The sequence below is a fragment of the Penicillium subrubescens genome (genome assembly GCF_028828155.1).
Source record: "Penicillium subrubescens strain IBT 31985 chromosome Unknown utg000005l_segment0_segment0, whole genome shotgun sequence".
NCBI classification, from domain to species: domain Eukaryota; kingdom Fungi; phylum Ascomycota; class Eurotiomycetes; order Eurotiales; family Aspergillaceae; genus Penicillium; species Penicillium subrubescens.
Window position 1 is genome coordinate 4,406,205 of NW_026643155.1, and position 19,537 is coordinate 4,425,741.

Sequence of the window (19,537 nt, forward strand, 5' to 3'; positions counted from 1 at the left end):
TTGCTCCATACATAGCTTGACCAAGTGCCAAGGTTCCACAAGATACACATAGTGTTGTCGGGTACGGGTAGCCCAAACATGTTCACGATTTGATCGGCTAGAAGGCCTAACTCCCACTGGTATCGAATAATTGATGTGATTTCTTCTGCTGCTGGTGTTTTACCCCCGATGGGTTCCCCTTGATAGAACGCCTTGAGATCGCCTCCCAGTGCTGCTGAGGGGTGACGGTTCCAGTCGCCTGGGCAGGTGTTTTCATGGAATAGTCGTGCCAGGATCTCGACTGGGCCTTCTCTGAGGTAATATGTCATTTGTTCTTTTAGTTCCACCTCGTTCAAACGATTACAGGTCTGTATGTCTGAAAGTGGATTCGACATTCTCTCCATTTTTGATCGTGAAGGTGAGCTCTTCAACTTGAATAGGTGGTTATACTCAGAGATCAAAATGGGAACAAAAGGAAATAAAAACCTCGACGGTTCTTTAATGATGAATACATATCTGACCCAATCCTGGCTAGTTGCATAGATTTTTCCAAAAATGGAGGGATGCCGCGTCCAAAATGAGATATACCAAAACGACTCGAGATTTAAGGTTGACACTGGTTGACACTGGTCGAACAAAGCTGCATTACGACTGTATCTTAGCTTTGTTTCTGATGAGACCTATACCCAAACTTAGAACATTTGAACATCAGAAGTCAGATGGAGTGCTCTCAATTCTAAATCGAACTTTATCAATATTGATCACTACTGTAGCTTTATCGTCCCAGACGATGAGACGTTGCATCCACCAAGTGGATCCCCAGGAACGCGGAGTGGCTCTCATTATTTATCGCTCTGTCACTCCCCGCGCCGACCGTCAACCTTTCGTCTATCAATCAGTACAATGGCATCGACGGAACTTCAGAAACAAGTTGGACAGGTATGAAAACTGCTACTACAGACTCATGGAGACAGCATATCTGACGATAACTTTAGCTCTTCGCGGTCGGCTTTCACGGCCAGACGCCGAGCCCAGAGATCAAGACCTTGATTCACGACTATCACGTCGGTGGTATCGTTCTCTTTTCGCGCAATTTCCAAACTGCCTCTCAGCTACGGGTAAATCTCCTAGAATACTGGATTTCCATGCCGAATAATTCCATGCTAACTGGTCTACCAACAGGCTTTGACGCTTGCTCTGCAGAATGAAGCACGATCCGCGGGGCATACTCGACCTTTATTCATTGGGATAGACCAGGAAAATGGGCTGGTCACCAGGATCACACCCCCAATAGCCCCTCAAATTCCTGGACCAATGGCTCTCGGTGCTACTCATGACCCAGAATTGGCCTACGAAGCCGGAAAAGCCACTGGTGAGATCTTGAACTTCTTTGGAGTCAATATGAACTATGCCCCAGTTTGCGACATCAACTCTGAGCCCTTGAACCCTGTCATTGGTGTTCGTAGCCCTGGTGACGATCCGGAGGTTGTCGGACGTTTTGCTAGTGCTACGGCAAGGGGTTTGCGGGAACAGAAGATTGTCCCGAGTGTGAAGCATTTCCCTGGACATGGAGATACTGCCGTTGACTCGCACTACGGGTTACCTGTTATCCCGAAAACAAGAGATCAGCTAGAACGCTGTGAGCTGATCCCGTTCCGTCGGGCTGTGGCAGAGCAGGTTGAAACTGTCATGACTGCCCATATCTCCCTTCCTAGCATTGACGACAAGTACCCCGCTACGTTGTCGCCAAAGGCTCTGGGTATTTTGCGGAATGATATGGGCTATGATGGCATGATTATTACCGACTGCTTGGAAATGGACGGTATCCGTTCTACGTTTGGCACGGAGGAGGGCTCGGTGCTGGCTTTGCAGGCTGGCAGTGATAGCATCATGATCTGTCACACATTCGAGGTGCAAGTGGGCTCTATCAAGAAAGTCTGTGACGCAATTCAGTCCGGTGCGATTGAGTCTTCACGTCTAGCAGATGCGTGTCGTCGTGTGGCTCATGTGAAGGACAAGTTTTTGAACTGGGAGGATGCTCTACGTGAACAGAAACTTGACGAGCTTGATGCCTTGAACAAGAAGATCTCACCGATATGCGAAGAAGCATACGATAAATCAGTGACGCTTGTTCGCGACGGAGCCTCAATTCTTCCTCTTTCTAAGACTGCAAATATTGTCCTCCTGTTCCCAGGAGGCAAGACCCCTGCTGGTGGCGCAGTCGATGGGGAGGGAATAGGCCGGCAAGGATCATACGAGGCCACAGCCTATTTGGACGCCCTTCGACGGTACAATCCATCAATCACAGAAATTAAGTATGGCGAGGCTGGTCTGCGTGACGATCAATGGAGTGTCGTCAAAGCAGCTGAGGCTGTGATTTTCGTGTCCGTCAATGCGCGGGAGTCTCCGTACCAGGAGTCGCTAGGCAAATTGCTTCCCAAGAACGCGCAATCGCTGGTCGCCATTGCTGCCTGCAACCCTTATGATTTCTTACAGGCTCCAGAGGTTCAGACATATCTTGCTACGTATGAGCCGACCGTTGAGGCCTTCTCTGTGGCTGCTGACATCGTTTTTGGCGCAAAGACCGCCAGGGGGTCACTGCCAGTCGGGCTGCCCGATCCGAAGAAATCTGATATGCATGTGGCGCAGTTTGATGCAGAGAAAGATATCGATTCCATCGAATCTGTGTGGAAGGAAGCCTTGCCAACGTACATCTTGCCTGCGGATGCTTTGCGATCTTTAATTGATCGGAAAAATGCGCATCATTTTGTCGCTCGTATCGGATCCGAGCTAGTCGGGTTTTGTCTTGCTTATACTAATGCCCACGGAGGTCCAAAGCCCGTCCACCTTGCAGTGCTGGCCGTGACCCCAAAGTATCAAGGACAGGGTGTTGGAACTGCGCTTCTAACCGAAACGCGCTCGTATTTCCGAACGCAGTTTGACATCAATCAATTGAAACTTGGTAGTTCCTTCCCTCGATTCTGGCCGGGAATACCCCGGGAGCTTCCAGAAACGGTGCAAGAATTCTTCGTTCATCGTGGATTCCGACTTAGTCCGCCAGGCGCGAGGTCAGTTGACTTATACCAGGACATTCGGAATTTCCAGGCGCCGGAGAAATACATCACGCGCGCGAATGAAAGAGGGTTTCGCTTTGCGCCGTTGCGACCAGAGGACTATGAGGCGTGCTTGGTCGGGCAGAGGAGGAATTTCTCCGATAAGACCGTATGTACCCGACTATACGAAACAACCACTCAGAGATCACGAGCTAACAATCATAATTGTTCGATTAATTTAGGGTTGGGTAGAGGCTTACGTCACACTCGATCCCAAAGACTATCCCGATTGTGTGATGACTGCCTTTGATTCTGAAGGTCAACAGGTCGGATGGACTTTGATGCTGCCCCCCGTCCCAGCGCTAAACAAAGTCTGGGCATTCCCCCAGATGTGTGGTCCTAACACTGGTTTAATTGGCTGTGTGGGCATTGATACATCTCACCGCAAGTCGGGCATCGGGTTGGCGATGATCTGTCATGCGATCGACAATATGAAGCAGCGAGGCATCGAGGGAGTCTTTGTGGATTGGGTGGCATTGGATGGATGGTATGAGCAGGTTGGATTCAAGACGTGGCGCAGTTATCGACCGGGTGAGATCTGATACGTAGCTCTTGGCTATGATTCAGACGAGATTCCGACGAGTAGTACTATGTATACGACATAGCGGCTAAATCACGAACAGTCTAGTTAGCGGAAAACTTTGGAGTAGGTCAGTAGGATTCCGTAAGTTTGAGAACCCCAACTACAATAGACTCCAAAATCATCTCATTGATAACACTTGGAAATTTGAATTAGGAGATATTGTCTAAGCCGTCTGGGAAGATAGTTATTAGGAAAACATTTGGGAGAATCCTTAAAAGATATTCAGAAAATGATTCAAAAGATATGCATATTTAGCTAGACCTTTGGCCCGATCTCTTGATCTTGACTCGTGAAATGATACTATATCCGTTAAGCATACCACTAAACTCTGACCTGGATGTCAAAAAGAAATCATTCGTTTCAAAAAAGAAGAAGAAAAACAGACCCCATTAGAGGGGCGTCCCTGAGAGCAGTCAAGCGTCCTCATGAGAAATTTTGATTTGGCCCCTATCGACTGTCGTGTGTATAGGTACACTCAGAATGATTAACTATGACAACTCAGAAATGGGTGTCCGTGGACTGTGTCAAGTAAATGGAGGAAACTAGTCCGTAGAGGGATGCCCGAGCAGATTTGGCAACCTTGGTCCGAAATTTTGACCGACTCACGGGATTGACAGGGTTTGAAGGCCCTAAGAGGCTAAGACGGGGTTCTTCGACCGACTAGTTCAGCCGTTTCCATGGGAATTCACCCGACTCTTATCTCCGGAAAGCCCCCGAGAGGCCGAGCAAGGGGGCAGAGTGACGGCCTTGCAGCCTAAACTTACCTTCATCGGTGTGCTGCTCCTCCGTTCCAGCTGGACCCTTATTGTAACATGGACCACAAACCAGGGAACAGGGTTTAGTGCTTATGTGACTCACCTTGACTAGTACTGAAAAGGGCAACTCGCACTTGCTTCCATATTATGCCCACTTGCACCGGGGAATTGACGCGCTGAGGCTAATCGAACGCCTCAGAGCCAGCTGATTGGTTGATCTAGAAAATCCTGACTCGTATTTGCTTCACGCTACTGCGCCAGCCGCACCTGTCTTCCATGTGTCTGCAGGAAATTAACGTAAATCGGCCAGAAGACACGCCGATGTCCGATCTCGTAAAAAAGAAAGAGCATCGTCATAGATCACTTTATAATGGTTCTTCCCGTCGCGTGGTCTGAATGTTCACTGAAAAGAGAAATAACGTGTTGGTGATGTGCTATATCTTCTAACTAGCACTGTCGGCAAACATACCCACCCCCGATTTTAGTCTGCAACGCTCAGACCTCGCCACCACGACAGTACAATCTTCAAAAAAAAATTCCAAAAAAAGTCGAAACCAGTCTTTCCATCGTGAACTTGAGCAATAGGACCTTGAAAATGACGGCGGCCAGCAGTACAACGGAGGTCGACACGACACTGGAGAAGGACATGAAGAATATCAAGGACAATGTTACGACACCAAAGGAGCAAGAAACCTCTTCTTTGGCCAAGGACGTGGAGGATGTCAAGGAGCAGGGCGAGACGCCAACTGAGCAAGAATATCCTCCTTTGGCCAAGGTGATCGTTATCATTTTGGCTCTTTACCTCGCCGTCTTCTTGGTGGCCCTCGACCAGACCATTATTGGAGTCGCGATTCCCAAAATTACCGACCAGTTCAAGAGTATTTCCGATATTGCCTGGTATGGTAGTGCTTACTTCCTCACATCAACGGCGCTGCAGCCGTCTTATGGTCGAATCTACAAGATTTTCAGCGTGAGTTGCCAGCACCACCCCATAAACCAACATCTTGCTAATTAACGTGAATTTATGCAATACAGGTTAAATGGGCCTTCTTAGCAGCCGTTTTTATCTTCGAAATTGGTTCTCTCATTTGTGCGGTGGCTCCTTCTAGCACCGTCTTGATTGTTGGCAGAGCGGTTGCAGGAATCGGTGTCGCGGGTATCTTCTCCGGTGCCCTCGTCATTATCTCGATGACAGTGCCTCTACCAAAGCGACCTCTAGTCTTCGGCATGTTCGGCATGATTTGGGGATTGGCTTCGATTGCGGGACCTCTTCTTGGAGGCGTATTCACCGATAGTATCTCGTGGAGATGGTGTTTCTATATCAACCTCCCGATTGGCGGAGTGTCGATTGCGGTCATCCTCTTCATCCTGCGCCTTCCTGGAACGAACGAATACGCTGGAAAGCCTATCCTGGAACGCCTCAGACAGCTGGATCTCATTGGTGCAAGCCTGCTTATGCCCGCCGTTGTCTGTCTTCTCCTTGCGCTTCAGTGGGGAGGCAACAAGTACGCCTGGAACAACTCCCGAATCATCGGCCTGTTTGTGGGCTTCGGTTTGCTGGCAATCCTCTTTGCAATCTCCCAAGTCTACATTGGCGAGAAGGCTACTCTGCCGCCTAATATATTGAGACAGCGCAGTGTGCTCGCATCTTGCATGTTCGCCCTGTTCTTCGGCGGTGCATTCTTCCTGCTTGTCTACTACGTGCCAATCTTCTTCCAGAGTGTGGAAGGTTCTTCAGCTATGAAGTCTGGTATTCAGCTACTCCCTATGATGCTGGCCACTGTCGTCTCGTCCGTGGTCATTGGTGGTCTGATTACTGCTGTCGGATACTACACGCCGTTCCTGATCATTAGTGCCGCCATTGCAGCCATCGGCACCGGTCTCATCACCTTGTACGATATCGATATTTCCGCTGGAAAGTGGATCGGCTATCAGATTGTGGTTGGTGCAGGTGTTGGTGCAGGATTCCAGGTCCCAATGACTGCCGTACAGACTGTTCTCAAGCCGGCAGATATCCCCGTCGGCACTGCCGCGGTGATGTTCTTCCAAACACTAGGAGGTGCTCTTTTCATTGCCGTTGGTCAGGCCGTGTTCCAGAACGGCTTGATTAGTGGAGTTGTCAAGTATGCGCCTAGCGTGGGTCCCGAGGTCATCGTCGGGGCGGGTGCGACGGAAATGCGCCATGTGCTGACCCAATTGGGACAGCTCGACCAGCTCGACGGCGTTATCAAGGCTTACATGAGTGGACTCCGGGATGCTTACCGTGTCAGTCTTGCGATTGCTGTGGTGGCATTTGTGGCGAGTCTGTTCTTGGAGTGGAAGAGTGTGAAGGCCGGTGGTAATAAGGATGAGGTGGCTGTCCCCGCCCTGTGATTTTCATACTGAAGATAATCCGGGTCTGGGGCTTTTTGCATTTGAATTCGCTTGAAAATATTTAATGACTGTAATAATATCTATAGATTGCTAATAAATCTCCTATTCATGAGCATTTTCGAGATTCACCTCTATGATTACTTCCATGTAGGGCGCCATACCAGGTAACGTCTCAGCACTTACCAGCTCGGGTAGCTAAGGTTACCTTAAGTTTGTTGCAGGGTTCCATGAGAGGGTGCCAATGTTACCTAACATCTGATGATACATAACCTTATCACTCCAACCTCGTCTAACCCCAAATAGTGGATGATAAGGAGGGGGAACAACAACGACTAGCTTGGTCGTGGAATGCGGGGTAAGGTTCACGAAGGAGAAGGGGCACGATAGTCTGATGTGAACGAGTTTGACTTAAATTCAATCTCCTCTCACTCCCAAACTCCCAACGCAGCGACCAATATTGAAAATTCAACGATGAAGAATCGAAGAGAACAGGGGTCCAAAGCAGACGCCACGGTGGAGGTGGCTGCTACGCCAGCCCAACCAGAGCATACCCTCGAGGAGTACGAGCGGCTATTTGGTGTTGACGAAGAAGCGTATGAGCAGCCTACCACAACTCGCAAAGAACTCTGGTCTTACTACCTCTACTACAACGGTGAGCTCATATCTTGGGAGAATCCTCGCCTCGTCTCATATCGCGCTGATACCAACAAATTCAAATCTAGGTGACAATGGTGTTGGTCCGGGCTCATACAGCCAAGCCCTGTACGTGTGCCACGCTAGCAAATGAAGTCGATGTACCCAGATGAACTAATATTATTTTTACAGCTTCCAATGGGCGCTGAACGGGGCAGGCTATCAGCCCGACACAGAGCCACCGCTGCCCTGCACGAGCTCCTCGGCATGCGTGGTACCCTGGGCAGGGGGCACGCGATCTGTCTCGTCGGTGATTCTGATCGCCAATGGCCTCTGTTTTACCTTTATGACGGTCATATTTGTGTGGCTTGGAAGTGCTGCTGATTACGGTTCGTTCAGTCGGTGGCTACTCTTGGGCCTTACTGTGGTCTGTTGGGCGCTGCAGTATGGTATGATGGCCATCCGAGACCCGAGTCAATGGCCTGCAGCGATGGGAATGTACGTCGTGGCATACATTTGCTACGGAGCCACCCTGGTATTCTATGCTGCAGTTTTCCCTCGATTGGCGCGGTATATGCCTCATGTGCGAAAGGCGCGAGAGGAAGACTTGAGAGAAGGCAAGATTGACCAGAAGGAGTATGATGCGATCGAGTCGCTGGAGCGAAATCATATCAGGTATTCATGGATATGCTGGAAGTTATGAGGTTCATGCTGACAGTCTCATTAGTAATATTTCAACGGCACACAGCAATATTGGATACTTGCTTACTCTGGTGCTTAATCTGAGCGTGCTTCTACCGATGCAGAGCAACCAATTTTCAAACAATCTGGCCTTGTGTCTGACGAACTCATGTGAGAAAAGCAAGTCTCTGATTCTTACTAGTTTACTAATACTCTTTTTCGAAAGACTGGGTAATCCTAGGCATTTGGTGGTTCCTATTCCAGCAAAAACGCCCTGGACCTAAAATTCCCAAAGGCTCCAGCTATGCAACCATCGGGTTCAAGCAGATCTGGCTGGCCATTCGCGAGATAAGGTCCCTCCCACAAACATTCCTCTATTTCTTCGCATATTTCCTTCTTGCGGACGGCTTGAATACGACTGGTAAGTCGGACTACAACCTCGGAAAATGAAGAACTGGGCTGATCATTCTTAGGAACTCTCGTCAGCATTATCCAGAATGATCAGGTTTCATTTTCTTTCCTCCAGATTACCTACTTGGGAATCACGCAGGCGGCTTGCTCGATTGCCTCGACCTTTGGTTTCTGGTATATCCAGAAGTACTTCAAATTCAAGACGAAGAATATGTTCTTGTTTACCAATTTTTTTACCGTCTTGATCCCCTTTTGGGGCATGCTCGGACTTTGGACAAACCGAATCGGGTATCATCATACTGTGAGTAATAGACTTCTCAACCCTTCGAAATTCCAATAGCTAATCCTTACAGTGGGAGTTCTATTTCTACAATGTCATCTTCGGACTTTTTCAGGCTCCCTACTATGCGGTAAGATCATCTCCCAGCGAATCTTGCTTGTAATCTTCTAACAATTTCGTGGAAAGTACGCCCAAACAATGATAAGTGAGTTAATGCCCCGCGGATACGACAACATGTTCTTTGCGCTCTTCGGAATCACAAACCGCGCGGTAAGCACCAATTCACCACTCGTACACCTCTGGTTCTTCTTTACTAATTCAAGCAAATTCAAAGTCCTCTATCATCGGGCCAAATGTCATTCAGGCCATCATCAACGACTCACGCAACAATTGGATGGGCTTCCCATTCCTCTTTGCCATCTGTGCCGCGGCAATGATTGCTATCTGCTTCGTGGATGTGGAGAAGGGCCGCGAAGATGGTAGGAAATTCACGGAGAGGCGTAAGGTGGATCGTGTTGTGGCGGAGACGGGACTCAGTGCCGATGCAATTGTCAAGGGCAAGGGTGTCATGGACAATGGAGAGATGGGGAGTGATATCAATGGCAATGGACACTCTTCTACAGAGCCTGTGGAGAGAGGAGAGTTGGCTTGATGCATCGGTCAAGTTGGGTGGAATGACCGTTCAGTAAATACGTATGGCGACCTAGAAGCTTTAATATATCATCACAGGTTCAAATGATAAGATCAAACGTGACAGTCATTATTCATTTCTATAAATTAAAGCTCATTAAACATTCATGGGTTCCTAGATATATGCACCCCCACCAATATGGCATGTGAACGCCTTATACTTCAGCAGTCTTTCCAACATTCCGTTCCCTAGGATTGTCCTGTAACTTTTTCTCCTCCTTGCGCTGATTCCTCTCATCAACATTATTGCGCCACTTATCACCGAAGATAGTAGTAGCCCAGACACAAAGACCGGAGACGATTAAGAACACCGCACTAATCGTACTAAACCACCCGACGCCGATAGCTTCCACGGCAGGAAGAACAGTACCAGAGCCGAGTGCAGCGAAGACATACCTGAACATGTAATTTCCTGCTACAACTTCGGCACTTCGACCTTTAGACTGCATCACGTCTAGACAGTAGGTATTCAAACTCGGGAAGCAGAAGAGCTGTCCCACGCCCTGAAGGAACATAGCCAACACGGGGACGGGAATGCCACCAACAGCCTTTTCAACTGTCCAGCCATAGATGAGGATACATCCCGGAATAACGAATGTGATGAAGATCAGACACGACTTGAGTCGGTCCTCAGGTACACGGATACCACCACGTTTGCGGATCCATTTCTTCACGATATGGTCCGCCCATCTCCCACCCATGAAGGTTCCCACTAGATACCCGCACCCAGGGGCGATATAGAATAGACCCGACTGAATGGGGCTGGTGAGATGAAAACGTGGGTTGAGCACGTATCGAATCGGAGTGAGTAGGGAATACTGGTTCCAGACCAGTGCACCAGCAGCCAGACCCGCGAAAAATAGATTCGGATATGAGAAGAGTAGGATGCCAACACGTAATGGGTTGACTTGGTGACATAGGTACTTTGCCTTTTGAATCGGGGTCTTAGAGGATAGGTCTGACTTGTTGAGGTGTGGGTATGTCTCTGGGAAGAAAAAGAAGACAAGCAGTGTGCCGCAGCCGCCGAGGGCAGTTTGTAGCCAAAAGACTACTCTCCAAGAGCGGAATGTGACGATGACACCCTATTGTGAAGGGTTAACGATTGAAGAATATAGTAACAGAATGTGCGAAACTTACACCGATGAATGGACCAAAAGCAGGGCCGATGAGAGTGCCGGATAGGAACCATCCCAATGCCGTGGCACGGGCTCGGGGCTCATAAATATCTCCAAGGGCAGAGCTTCCTACCACCAGGAATGACGTCCCTTGAAAGGCTGTCAAAACCCGGAAGATATAGTAGGACGGCAGGTTTGGCGCCAAAGCAGTGCCAATACTAAATACGAAGAACAGGAAAGCGCTTGCAAGGAAAATCTATCAATTGCATGTTAGCACCTAGATTCTCGATAGAGACTCCTAAAATACCGAACAATGGGGAGTATCTATTCACCGGACGTCGTCCCCACACTTGACTAAATGGGCCCCAGAACGGGGCGGAGACCCCCATAAATGCCAAGTACAAAGCATTGCTAGCATTGATGACGCTACCCGTAGTATGATAGGTCTTTGCAACTTCTGGAATACCAGAAAGAATCGACGTTGATGAAATGGGAGCCAGGAACGAACAGAAGGATAGCACAAAGACGATGACTGCTTTGCGTGCTGGCGAGAAGCGTAGGTATTGCTCGGCATCCACTTCGCGGAACTCGTCCGTGGTCACGGGCATATCATGGTGTGATAGATGGCTCTGTACGAGATGAAGTTCATTTTTTGTTTCTTGACTTTTCTGTGATTTGGAGCCTTGGTTGGTTCGTATGGCCTCCATTGGTGGCGAGGTCTCTTCGATGCTATCGAGGGAAGACCGCGAATGTGAAGTGGACATGGTTGAATACAAGGTTGACTTGCTTTATAGACGAAGATTCATGTCAATCAAGATTGCTGGGTGAATTATCCAGCATGAAATTGGAATTCTTTTCAACAGAGAATTGAATTCTTCGGTGATAGGCACGAGGGTATGTAGTGTTGTAAGGTCACCGGTGTCTTTCCGAAAACATACTCCCCAGACGGACAGTTTCCGAAGCGGGTGATATTAGAGAATGCTTCAATTGAATTGAGAGACAAGTATATTTGGAAGAAATCTCGAGATGAAATAAGAAAGAGACAATGACAGTGAGTCACAAAAGAGAAGAGAAAAAATTCAAACGCTTCGGCGTTGGTTATCTTTGGCCGAGGATCGGCGTGCTCGGGGTGGCATCCAGACCAACTCTGTATGTACAAAGTACAGTAGGGCCGGAGCAAAGAGCGATCCAGAAACCAGCCAACGGCCTAACTTGGTGATATTATTTGTTCAGCGTCCATCTGGGTACCAGAATGAAGGACTCTGTGACCAATGATTCGGGTAGAAGACCGTGGAGAACTGGCTGGGCTGGTTGGTTGCCACTCCCGACTGCCGAGATAGAGCAAGCATCGCGGAAAAGAATCCGTGCGAGCATATGGGATGTGTGCATGGGATAGCCGACCACTAGTTAGTTAGTTTCAAGGCTCGAGGATTAAAGATAACGCGGACAAGCATGATTGTATCTGTGGAGTTGGTCAGACTTGGTTTAGAGTCAACCAGTTGGTGCATGATCTTCAGTAGAAAAAACCCCTGTCAAGGGCCAACCTGATCGGGGTGGATCCATGCGCAACATTGTTTCTTGTATTCAAGGTTAAGCCCCCCCTCAAAAGAGTTGGCCAGGCACCGTCAATGACTGGCTCCACCATAGTCCAAATCTGTCAAGCGGCCGATAGAAAGTGGACGGGGAACGTGACCTGATGTGGTGCCAGTGATCTAGCAAGGTCTTGACAGATCGAGTTAACACGATATCTCATCTGTTGGTCCCAATCGAAGGCAAGTCGTAATGTACCGAGAACAGACTTCCCTCGAGAAGGTCTGTGAGTTTGGAAAGTGGCCAAGTCCCGGCGATCCCCTGGCGCCATGACGTTATCCTCTTATCCCCTCTGACCGCCAACCATCGACGACTTCTCCCCCCACCATATCTTTTTGGAGACCGACGTCAGGACCTTCCTTGTTCGACCGTTTTTGATATTCGCGAAATTCCCCCCTTATTTACAAATTTTGAATCAAATCTACTCGAACCATGTCGTCCAAGAAAGAGCCCCAGAGCCAGGTTCCTCCTCAAAGCAAGGGCTCGTGGTCAAGTTTCCTTAAGGTAAGTGCATACGTGACTCTCGACGGGATCTCGCAGGCAGCCAGACTGACGCCTATGATCGCGATAGTCAATCGCCTCCTTCAACGGCGACCTTTCCTCGTTGACTGCCCCGCCTTTTATCCTGTCGACTACATCCCTCACTGAGTATTCGGCCTATTGGGCCGAACACCCTTCCGTCTTCGTGGCGCCCGCTAAGGAGGCCGATCCCGAGAAACGTGCCCTCCTCGTGCTCAAGTGGTTCCTCACCACTCTACACCAGCAATACTGCAGCCGGAGTGAGAAGCTCGGTAGTGAGAAGAAGCCGCTGAACCCTTTCTTGGGTGAGCTTTTTATTGGCAAATGGCTTGCCGGTGCCGACGCGGAGTTGGGCGAGACCACTCTGATCAGTGAGCAAGTGAGGTAAGTTCCAAGAATTCCCTGCTGAGCCTGGCGAGGCGTAGAGTATAGCTAATCAGTATTATAATTCAATAGCCACCACCCTCCCGTTACCGCATACGCGATCCAGAACGAAAAGCATGGAGTCGAGGTAAGTTGAACAACTCCGGGTATCCGCTACATGGCCAACAAGAACCTCATCTAATTGACCCATCACTGTAGCTGCAAGGATACAACGCCCAGAAGGCCTCATTCTCAAGCACCATCCAAGTGAAGCAAATCGGCCACGCCCAGTACACCATCACTCCTCCAGGCTCCAGCGAAAAGGAGAAATACGTGATTACCCTCCCCAGCCTGCACATCGAGTCTCTTATCTACGGCACGCCCTTCGTCGAGCTGGAAAAGTCCACCAAGATTGCCAGCAGCAGCGGCTACATCGCCAAGATCGATTATTCGGGCAAGGGCTGGCTGAGCGGAAAGAAGAACACCTTCACCGCGAGCTTGTACAAGGCCAGTGAGGGCGAGAAGAAGCCTCTCTACACCGTTGACGGCCAGTGGTCGGATACCTTCACTATCAAGGATGCCCGTACCAAGGAGATCGTTGACCGCTGGGTCGTCAAGGATAACGCGACCACCCCGCTCACTCTAGCCCCGCTCGAGCAGCAGGATCTGTATGAGAGCCGTCGTGCGTGGGCAGATGTCGCCGACAACATCAAGAAGGGTGATATGGACGCTGTTTCCGGGTACAAGTCCCGTATCGAGAACGCTCAGCGTGAATTGCGCCGCGTCGAAAAGTCCGAGGGCCGGGACTGGGAGCGCCGTTTCTTCAACTGCGTTGAAGAGAAGGACGATGACCCCTTGTTCCAGCAGGCCGCAAGCTCAATTGATTATGCCGGCTGTCTCGAGGCTGATAAGACTGGCGGTATTTGGCGCTTCGACACGACACGCGCTGCGGGCGCCCAGCCACCTTATCACAAGGTTGGAGGTGAGGGACTGGGCCTTGAAGAGTAAGGAAGTACTTCTTTACCCTTTGTTGCTCCATCAAATCTAGTCAACGTCAATCGGGGAGAAGCCGATCATGATATTTTCACTTCTTTTGGATTTCTTTTTTCTATTCTGAAGGAACCGCTCTTGAATCGCGGAACCAATTGTCTTCACACATAGATTTGACCGTTGTGGGGAATTCTGGGTCCTATTGCTGCTATGTTCTTCCTAGGAATGTGTGTGATGGATGCTGCATTTCGATTGTACATAGTTTCTAGCTCATGCAAGCCTGTTTGGTTATATGCTTGTTCGAGCGGCGATAATCCTTTTTCATTCCAGCCGAGAGAAATCTGCCAGACCTATCATCAAAACAAACGAGTCCACAGGTACCTTTCGATTTGTTGTTTAAGTGGATGAACAACCATAAAGAACTGGGGAGCATTTGAGAGCCACCGAGGATCATTTATACCGCACCCAAAGCCTGTTGACAGCTACTTGGTTTACATGCCAGATTGCCAATTTCTACATCTCCGTTTGAGTATGTTATATCTATCCGTTCACTAGCCACACCTGGGCAGTATGCTAATCTGTCTTTTAACAGTCATCTGAATTCTCTCCCAACACCGAATCATTCTTCGAACAGTATCCCGCCGCCACTTCTCATCCTCAAATGAGTCATTTTCTGGAGAAGGGCAGCCAAAAAAATGCGCATATGAGCGCACAGAAGGGAATTGACCTGCGGGCTGAGCTAGTCCAACGAGTTGCTTTTAACTACGAGGATCATGAAACCGCATGGATATGGGGAAACTTCTCATTGAAGGTCTTTCTCTTGCCTATTCAAGTTGCCCATTCAGGCAGAACCGTGTATAGTACCCCGCAATTTTATAAAGTTTTGGCAGCAAAAATGGGCCGGGGTGCTAGCCTGAGTATTGCCATCTGCCGATAAAATCCGCTTGTCTCGGCAACAATTCTGGATCACTAGGTTCCTGAAACAGGGGGTCATAATCCTACCCTGGGCTTTATACTTCCACCAAACAATAACTTTGTGTCCTCTCTCTCTCTCTCTTTAGGCATGACGGCCCGCACGGGCCGGATTTTGGCTGTATGTCCGACCATTCATAGATAGTAAAGTGAGGGTAAAGTAAGTTTGTTTTAGATGCTGACTACGCTTCTTCAGGCACGGTATGCCCGGCACATTTTGGATGCGGGTCCGAGGTCCGAAGTAATATCAGAATATGATCTGACTCCCTTATAAGAAGGGTGTGTTCTCTTAGACAAATCATGTACAGTTGAGGACAAGCAAAGTCATCGATTTAATCATGTTTTTTGCTACTGTTGTCTTCACTCTGGTTAGTGGAGTAGCAGCCCAGTCTGCTTGTGCTTCTACTTGGTATGATCTATGATTCGTATGCTTCATGGCTACGTGATGTCTAACAGTTCGCAGGGCCCAATGTGGTGGAAGTAATTACAATGGAGCAACCTGCTGTGTTAGTGGAAACACCTGCTCTTCTATAAATCCATACTATTTTCAGTGTATCCCAAGCACTCAGGTCAGTCGCTCCGGAGACGCTTCCCACCGTATTATTCCTGGGTTGCTTATTCTAGAAGGTATCGGGATCTAGTTCTACAACCTCTAGCACTAAAATCTCTGGCACTATCACTACGACCTCTACTCAAGGAGTGACTACTACTCACGCAGTGACTGGGACTTCCAAGTACACGACAAGCACTTCTTATCCCGCAGCAACTGCTACACAGCCAGCATACCCCTCTGTAGATGCTAGCTCCTGTGGAGCGTGGACCCTCGTTGACAATGCTTGTTGTCCGTCTTACTGTCTATCCAATAACGAATCAGAGTCCTGTACTAGCAGCTGCTCGGGTGGGTGTGGATCTCCGCCCTCGTCAATGTGCAAGTCTGGCACTATGTGTAAGATCTCATTCCACTTTTTATGATCACATTCACCCTCAAGCCTGACTTATATTGGGAACAGGGGGAGAACAAACTACAGTGGGAACAAATGAAGCTTGGCACTACAGTGTAAGTACGGCTAATTTCTAGTATACTTCAGGGCCCATGCTAATAAACACATAAACACAGCGCTCAACACATTTTGGTCTTACCAGCGGAGGTGCTTGCGGTTTTGGGCTTTATGGTCTCTGCACCAAAGGCAGTACCACCGCAAGCTGGACAGACCCAATGCTCGGCTCGACTTGTGATGCATTCTGTACCGCATATCCGCTCCTATGCAAGGATCCCTCAAATGTCACCCTAAGAGGAAACTTTGCGGCGCCAAATGGTGACTATTATACCCAGGTATTTCATACAACCCATCTATAGCACTAACTCAGTGCCGTATTTTTATACGTCCTCAATCACTAATTTATATGCCTAGTTCTGGCCTTCATTAAGCGCCGGTGCACCAGGCGATCCGGACAACTATCTTTCGTGCGGAGAATGCTTTGAACTCATCCGCACCAAGGCTGATGGAACTGACTACGCGGTTGGAGAGGCTGGATACACTGACCCAATCTACTTGGAGATCGTGGACAGCTGTCCCTGCAGTGCTAATTCCAAGTGGTGCTGTAGGTGCCCTTCTCAATGGTAATACCCACGGAAAAGAAATCTTTGCTGACATCTCATCACAGGCGGTTCTGGTGCTGACCACTGCGGCGAAATCAACTTCAAATACGGCTGCCCCCTCCCCAAGGATAGTCATCATATGGACCTGTCTGACATTGCAATGGGCCGCTTGCAAGGTAACGGTAGTCTGACTGACGGTGTAATTCCCACTCGCTACCGACGTGTACCTTGCCCCAAGCCCGGAAATGCATATGTGTGGTTGCGAGACGGTGGCGGTGCGTACTATTTTGCTCTAAGTGTAGTCAATACGAACGGGGTTGGGTCGGTCACTGCCGTCGAGGTTAAGAGCGCCGATTCGAGTACCTGGGTTGCGCTTGAGCACGATCCAAACTACACCAGCAGTCGGCCTCAGGAGCGATATGGTGCTTGGGTTCTGCCCCATGGTGCTGGGCCGTTCGCACTACCCGTTGGTATCCGAGTTACATCCCCAGACGGACAGCAGATTGTGAACGAGGCGGCTATCTCAACCTTTACGGCGCCAGCTACCTCGGTCGCGGGATTCTACTATATTGACCTTGGCGTGCAATTTACTTAGTATATGCAGACGTTGGAGGCGACAAGCACTGTTGGCGTATCTGGTTCGCTTGTCTGTCTCGAGAATCGATGCTAAGTGAAACCCTGCAGTCTTTAGGATATCCCTTACAGCAAGAACCAAACTATCATTTGATAGAAGATCCTCTGATGTTGCCTGTTTTCAAAACTCATTCCATATTCAGTAGAGGTATCCAACATAGTAGATCCGGCCTCACATAGGTGATTATTTAACTTATTCACGGACCCTTCGGAGTACTAGTCCGGATATTATTCCTAGGATTTGACAAATAAAAAGGGATTCATCCCATGTACGGGGTATCTAGTGTCAACCTTAGCACAGCGGGGCTTGAGGGGTCAACCCGTGCCGAAGTTAAAATCTCATATTTTCCGGACTAAATTCTCTCTTGCATGAATTGGATTGTCAAGGATTAAAATCCTATCAGGGCTAGCCAAATTCAAGCGGCTAAAGTAATTCACCCTTTGCCGGGTCGACCTCGGAAGTAGTAATGAATCTTCAATCCGTCTCATCAATCTTCCAAACTAGTGTACGGTACTAAAAGCCGAGATCAATAATAGCCTTAACATTCGAGCTTGGCTAAGGCTAATTGCACGACAACCTATGCTTTCGCACGATAGACTATACCCTTGGCCGATATGGCGGATAATCAATAGACACGTTAAAACTACTGAACATTTGCTTCTTGATCACATAGCGCATCACCTTTGATCGACTCTATCAACATTTGAAGGCTCACCTCCCCGTATGTTCTCGCCTCGGATCCTGCCCTTTATCCATCACAACACTTAGTTCACTTCTCATCAATGCACCAGGATCGCAAAACTACCACCACCACCACCATAGCCGTGGCCGCCGTTTCCGCTAGACCCTCGTTTCCGACACAATGAACGATGTGAGTAAATTAGACTTTCCCTGCGCCAGCGATTTCCCACCTGCGGCAACCTTAAAAGTCTAGGCAATACATACTGTAATATTTTTCTCCTGCCTACCGCAACATTCCCTTTCTTCAACATCCTGATTCTACAGCCTTCTTACAACAATGTCGTCCCCGCCCTCGCACTGGTTTCCCCAAGGAATAGACCCTGGCACAATCATCACCCTAGATCAACCTGTCCCTTCGCGGTGGAAGATCCTCGAGAAGCTCAATGAGCGTGACTTCCAGGCTAGTGAAGAAATGCGTCGTCGTCACGACTGTTACTCTTACGCTACGGCTAGACTCCTCTGTTGCGATCCAAAGAAGCCCTCCAGGAAAGCCTTCATGCGAGTTTATCTTCAGGTTCCTATCAAGTACACTGAGATACAAGACCCGAAGACCAGATCCCGCCAGGCCACAACATACACGCCCCCAGAGTTAACTGCCTATCAGGAGTTTACTCGGCAGGATTTCAGAAATGCGCCAAAGCTCCTAGGATACATGGTCAGCACTCAAGATAAGCCAGGGCCGGTCCCAAACGGGTTTGCGATCTGGCTGGCGTGGGAAATGGTCCCAGGTCTACGCCTCGGTGACAAGCTTGGGAATGATCCATACTGGACTCTGTCCGCTGCTGAGAGGGAGCGTGTCCGTATGGCCTTTATGACGGATCTTCCGTATGTCGATCCTCCCGTTTCTTGATCATGCTAACGATAAATTTAGTCGGGCGGTCGCGAAAGGGTTTGGACCTCACGTGGTCAGTCTCTCTAGATTAGTCTGGCACAGTCAAACAGGCACCCTGTATGTCTATTACATGTTGTGTTTCATGTCAAATAAGTGGACTAACATTTCCATTCTCTTCAGTTACTTCATCGATTACTTCTACGGCATCAACGACGCGCCTAAAGACCCGAGCAAGATCAAGATCGGTCTTGAGGCCCTAGCACGCTATGGCCTCGCGAAACCCTCTTCGAATGAATGGCTGAACAAAGATTGGAATGGGGATACCACAGGCTGGAAAATGTAGAGGGGGAGTCCATCTAGCACATCGCTTTCTAGCTTCATCATTGTTCTTAACAAAGGCTCTTCTCGAATCCAAAATGAATATGGCTCGCTAGTACCGGTAGCGACTATTCCATAGAGGACAAAACCTTCCTATTGTGGTGATATCCAGCACCTCAAGATATTCATAATACTACTGAATCATAGATTAGTATGTAATAATCTTTACGTTTGCAGCCCGAATAGATTTTCATGCTAGCAGTAACGACATTAAACGATAGACCATAGAGAAACTTTAGCTATTGAAAACGACGGTTCAAGAGGCATTTACAAGTCTTTCACAAAAGAGAAACTTAAACTATACT

At 48.8% G+C, this 19,537-nt stretch overlaps 7 protein-coding genes across 7 annotated transcripts; 6 read left to right on the forward strand and 1 right to left on the reverse strand.

Moving 5' to 3' along the window:
• The first annotated feature begins 799 nt into the window (after nucleotides 1-799).
• Nucleotides 800-3,814, forward strand: N7473_008111 (uncharacterized protein). The gene is made up of 4 exons (XM_057154051.1): nucleotides 800-918; nucleotides 975-1,097; nucleotides 1,162-3,201; nucleotides 3,275-3,814. Exons 1-4 carry the CDS (start codon nucleotides 883-885, stop codon nucleotides 3,632-3,634), a joined length of 2,559 nt encoding a protein of 852 aa, XP_057008389.1. The 5' UTR covers nucleotides 800-882; the 3' UTR covers nucleotides 3,635-3,814.
• A 1,211-nt stretch (nucleotides 3,815-5,025) lies between these two features.
• On the forward strand, nucleotides 5,026-6,803 carry N7473_008112 (MDR family MFS transporter; the record flags this gene model as incomplete). Its single annotated transcript, XM_057154052.1, has 2 exons — nucleotides 5,026-5,400; nucleotides 5,466-6,803. 2 exons carry the CDS (start codon nucleotides 5,026-5,028, stop codon nucleotides 6,801-6,803), a joined length of 1,713 nt encoding a protein of 570 aa, XP_057008390.1.
• A 471-nt stretch (nucleotides 6,804-7,274) lies between these two features.
• On the forward strand, nucleotides 7,275-9,460 carry N7473_008113 (uncharacterized protein; the record flags this gene model as incomplete). The annotated part of the gene is made up of 9 exons (XM_057154053.1): nucleotides 7,275-7,455; nucleotides 7,526-7,565; nucleotides 7,629-8,111; nucleotides 8,164-8,288; nucleotides 8,344-8,538; nucleotides 8,591-8,829; nucleotides 8,882-8,938; nucleotides 8,995-9,078; nucleotides 9,143-9,460. 9 exons carry the CDS (start codon nucleotides 7,275-7,277, stop codon nucleotides 9,458-9,460), a joined length of 1,722 nt encoding a protein of 573 aa, XP_057008391.1.
• A 193-nt stretch (nucleotides 9,461-9,653) lies between these two features.
• On the reverse strand, nucleotides 9,654-11,377 carry N7473_008114 (putative MFS transporter; the record flags this gene model as incomplete). Its single annotated transcript, XM_057154054.1, has 3 exons — nucleotides 9,654-10,580; nucleotides 10,636-10,869; nucleotides 10,946-11,377. The coding sequence occupies 3 exons, from the start codon at nucleotides 11,375-11,377 to the stop codon at nucleotides 9,654-9,656; spliced, it is 1,593 nt and encodes a 530-aa protein (XP_057008392.1).
• A 1,155-nt stretch (nucleotides 11,378-12,532) lies between these two features.
• N7473_008115 (OSBP family protein) lies at nucleotides 12,533-15,062 on the forward strand. Its single transcript, XM_057154055.1, has 5 exons — nucleotides 12,533-12,707; nucleotides 12,775-13,106; nucleotides 13,179-13,233; nucleotides 13,305-14,604; nucleotides 14,668-15,062. The coding sequence occupies exons 1-4, from the start codon at nucleotides 12,636-12,638 to the stop codon at nucleotides 14,091-14,093; spliced, it is 1,248 nt and encodes a 415-aa protein (XP_057008393.1). The 5' UTR covers nucleotides 12,533-12,635; the 3' UTR covers nucleotides 14,094-14,604; nucleotides 14,668-15,062.
• Nucleotides 15,063-15,385: 323 nt separating this feature from the next.
• swo1 (putative swollenin) lies at nucleotides 15,386-17,242 on the forward strand (the record flags this gene model as incomplete). Its single annotated transcript, XM_057154056.1, has 7 exons — nucleotides 15,386-15,456; nucleotides 15,511-15,616; nucleotides 15,672-15,993; nucleotides 16,058-16,104; nucleotides 16,165-16,380; nucleotides 16,460-16,649; nucleotides 16,713-17,242. 7 exons carry the CDS (start codon nucleotides 15,386-15,388, stop codon nucleotides 17,240-17,242), a joined length of 1,482 nt encoding a protein of 493 aa, XP_057008394.1.
• Nucleotides 17,243-18,299: 1,057 nt separating this feature from the next.
• On the forward strand, nucleotides 18,300-19,197 carry N7473_008117 (uncharacterized protein; the record flags this gene model as incomplete). The annotated part of the gene is made up of 3 exons (XM_057154057.1): nucleotides 18,300-18,847; nucleotides 18,894-18,971; nucleotides 19,035-19,197. The coding sequence occupies 3 exons, from the start codon at nucleotides 18,300-18,302 to the stop codon at nucleotides 19,195-19,197; spliced, it is 789 nt and encodes a 262-aa protein (XP_057008395.1).
• Between the last annotated feature and the right edge of the window lie 340 nt (nucleotides 19,198-19,537).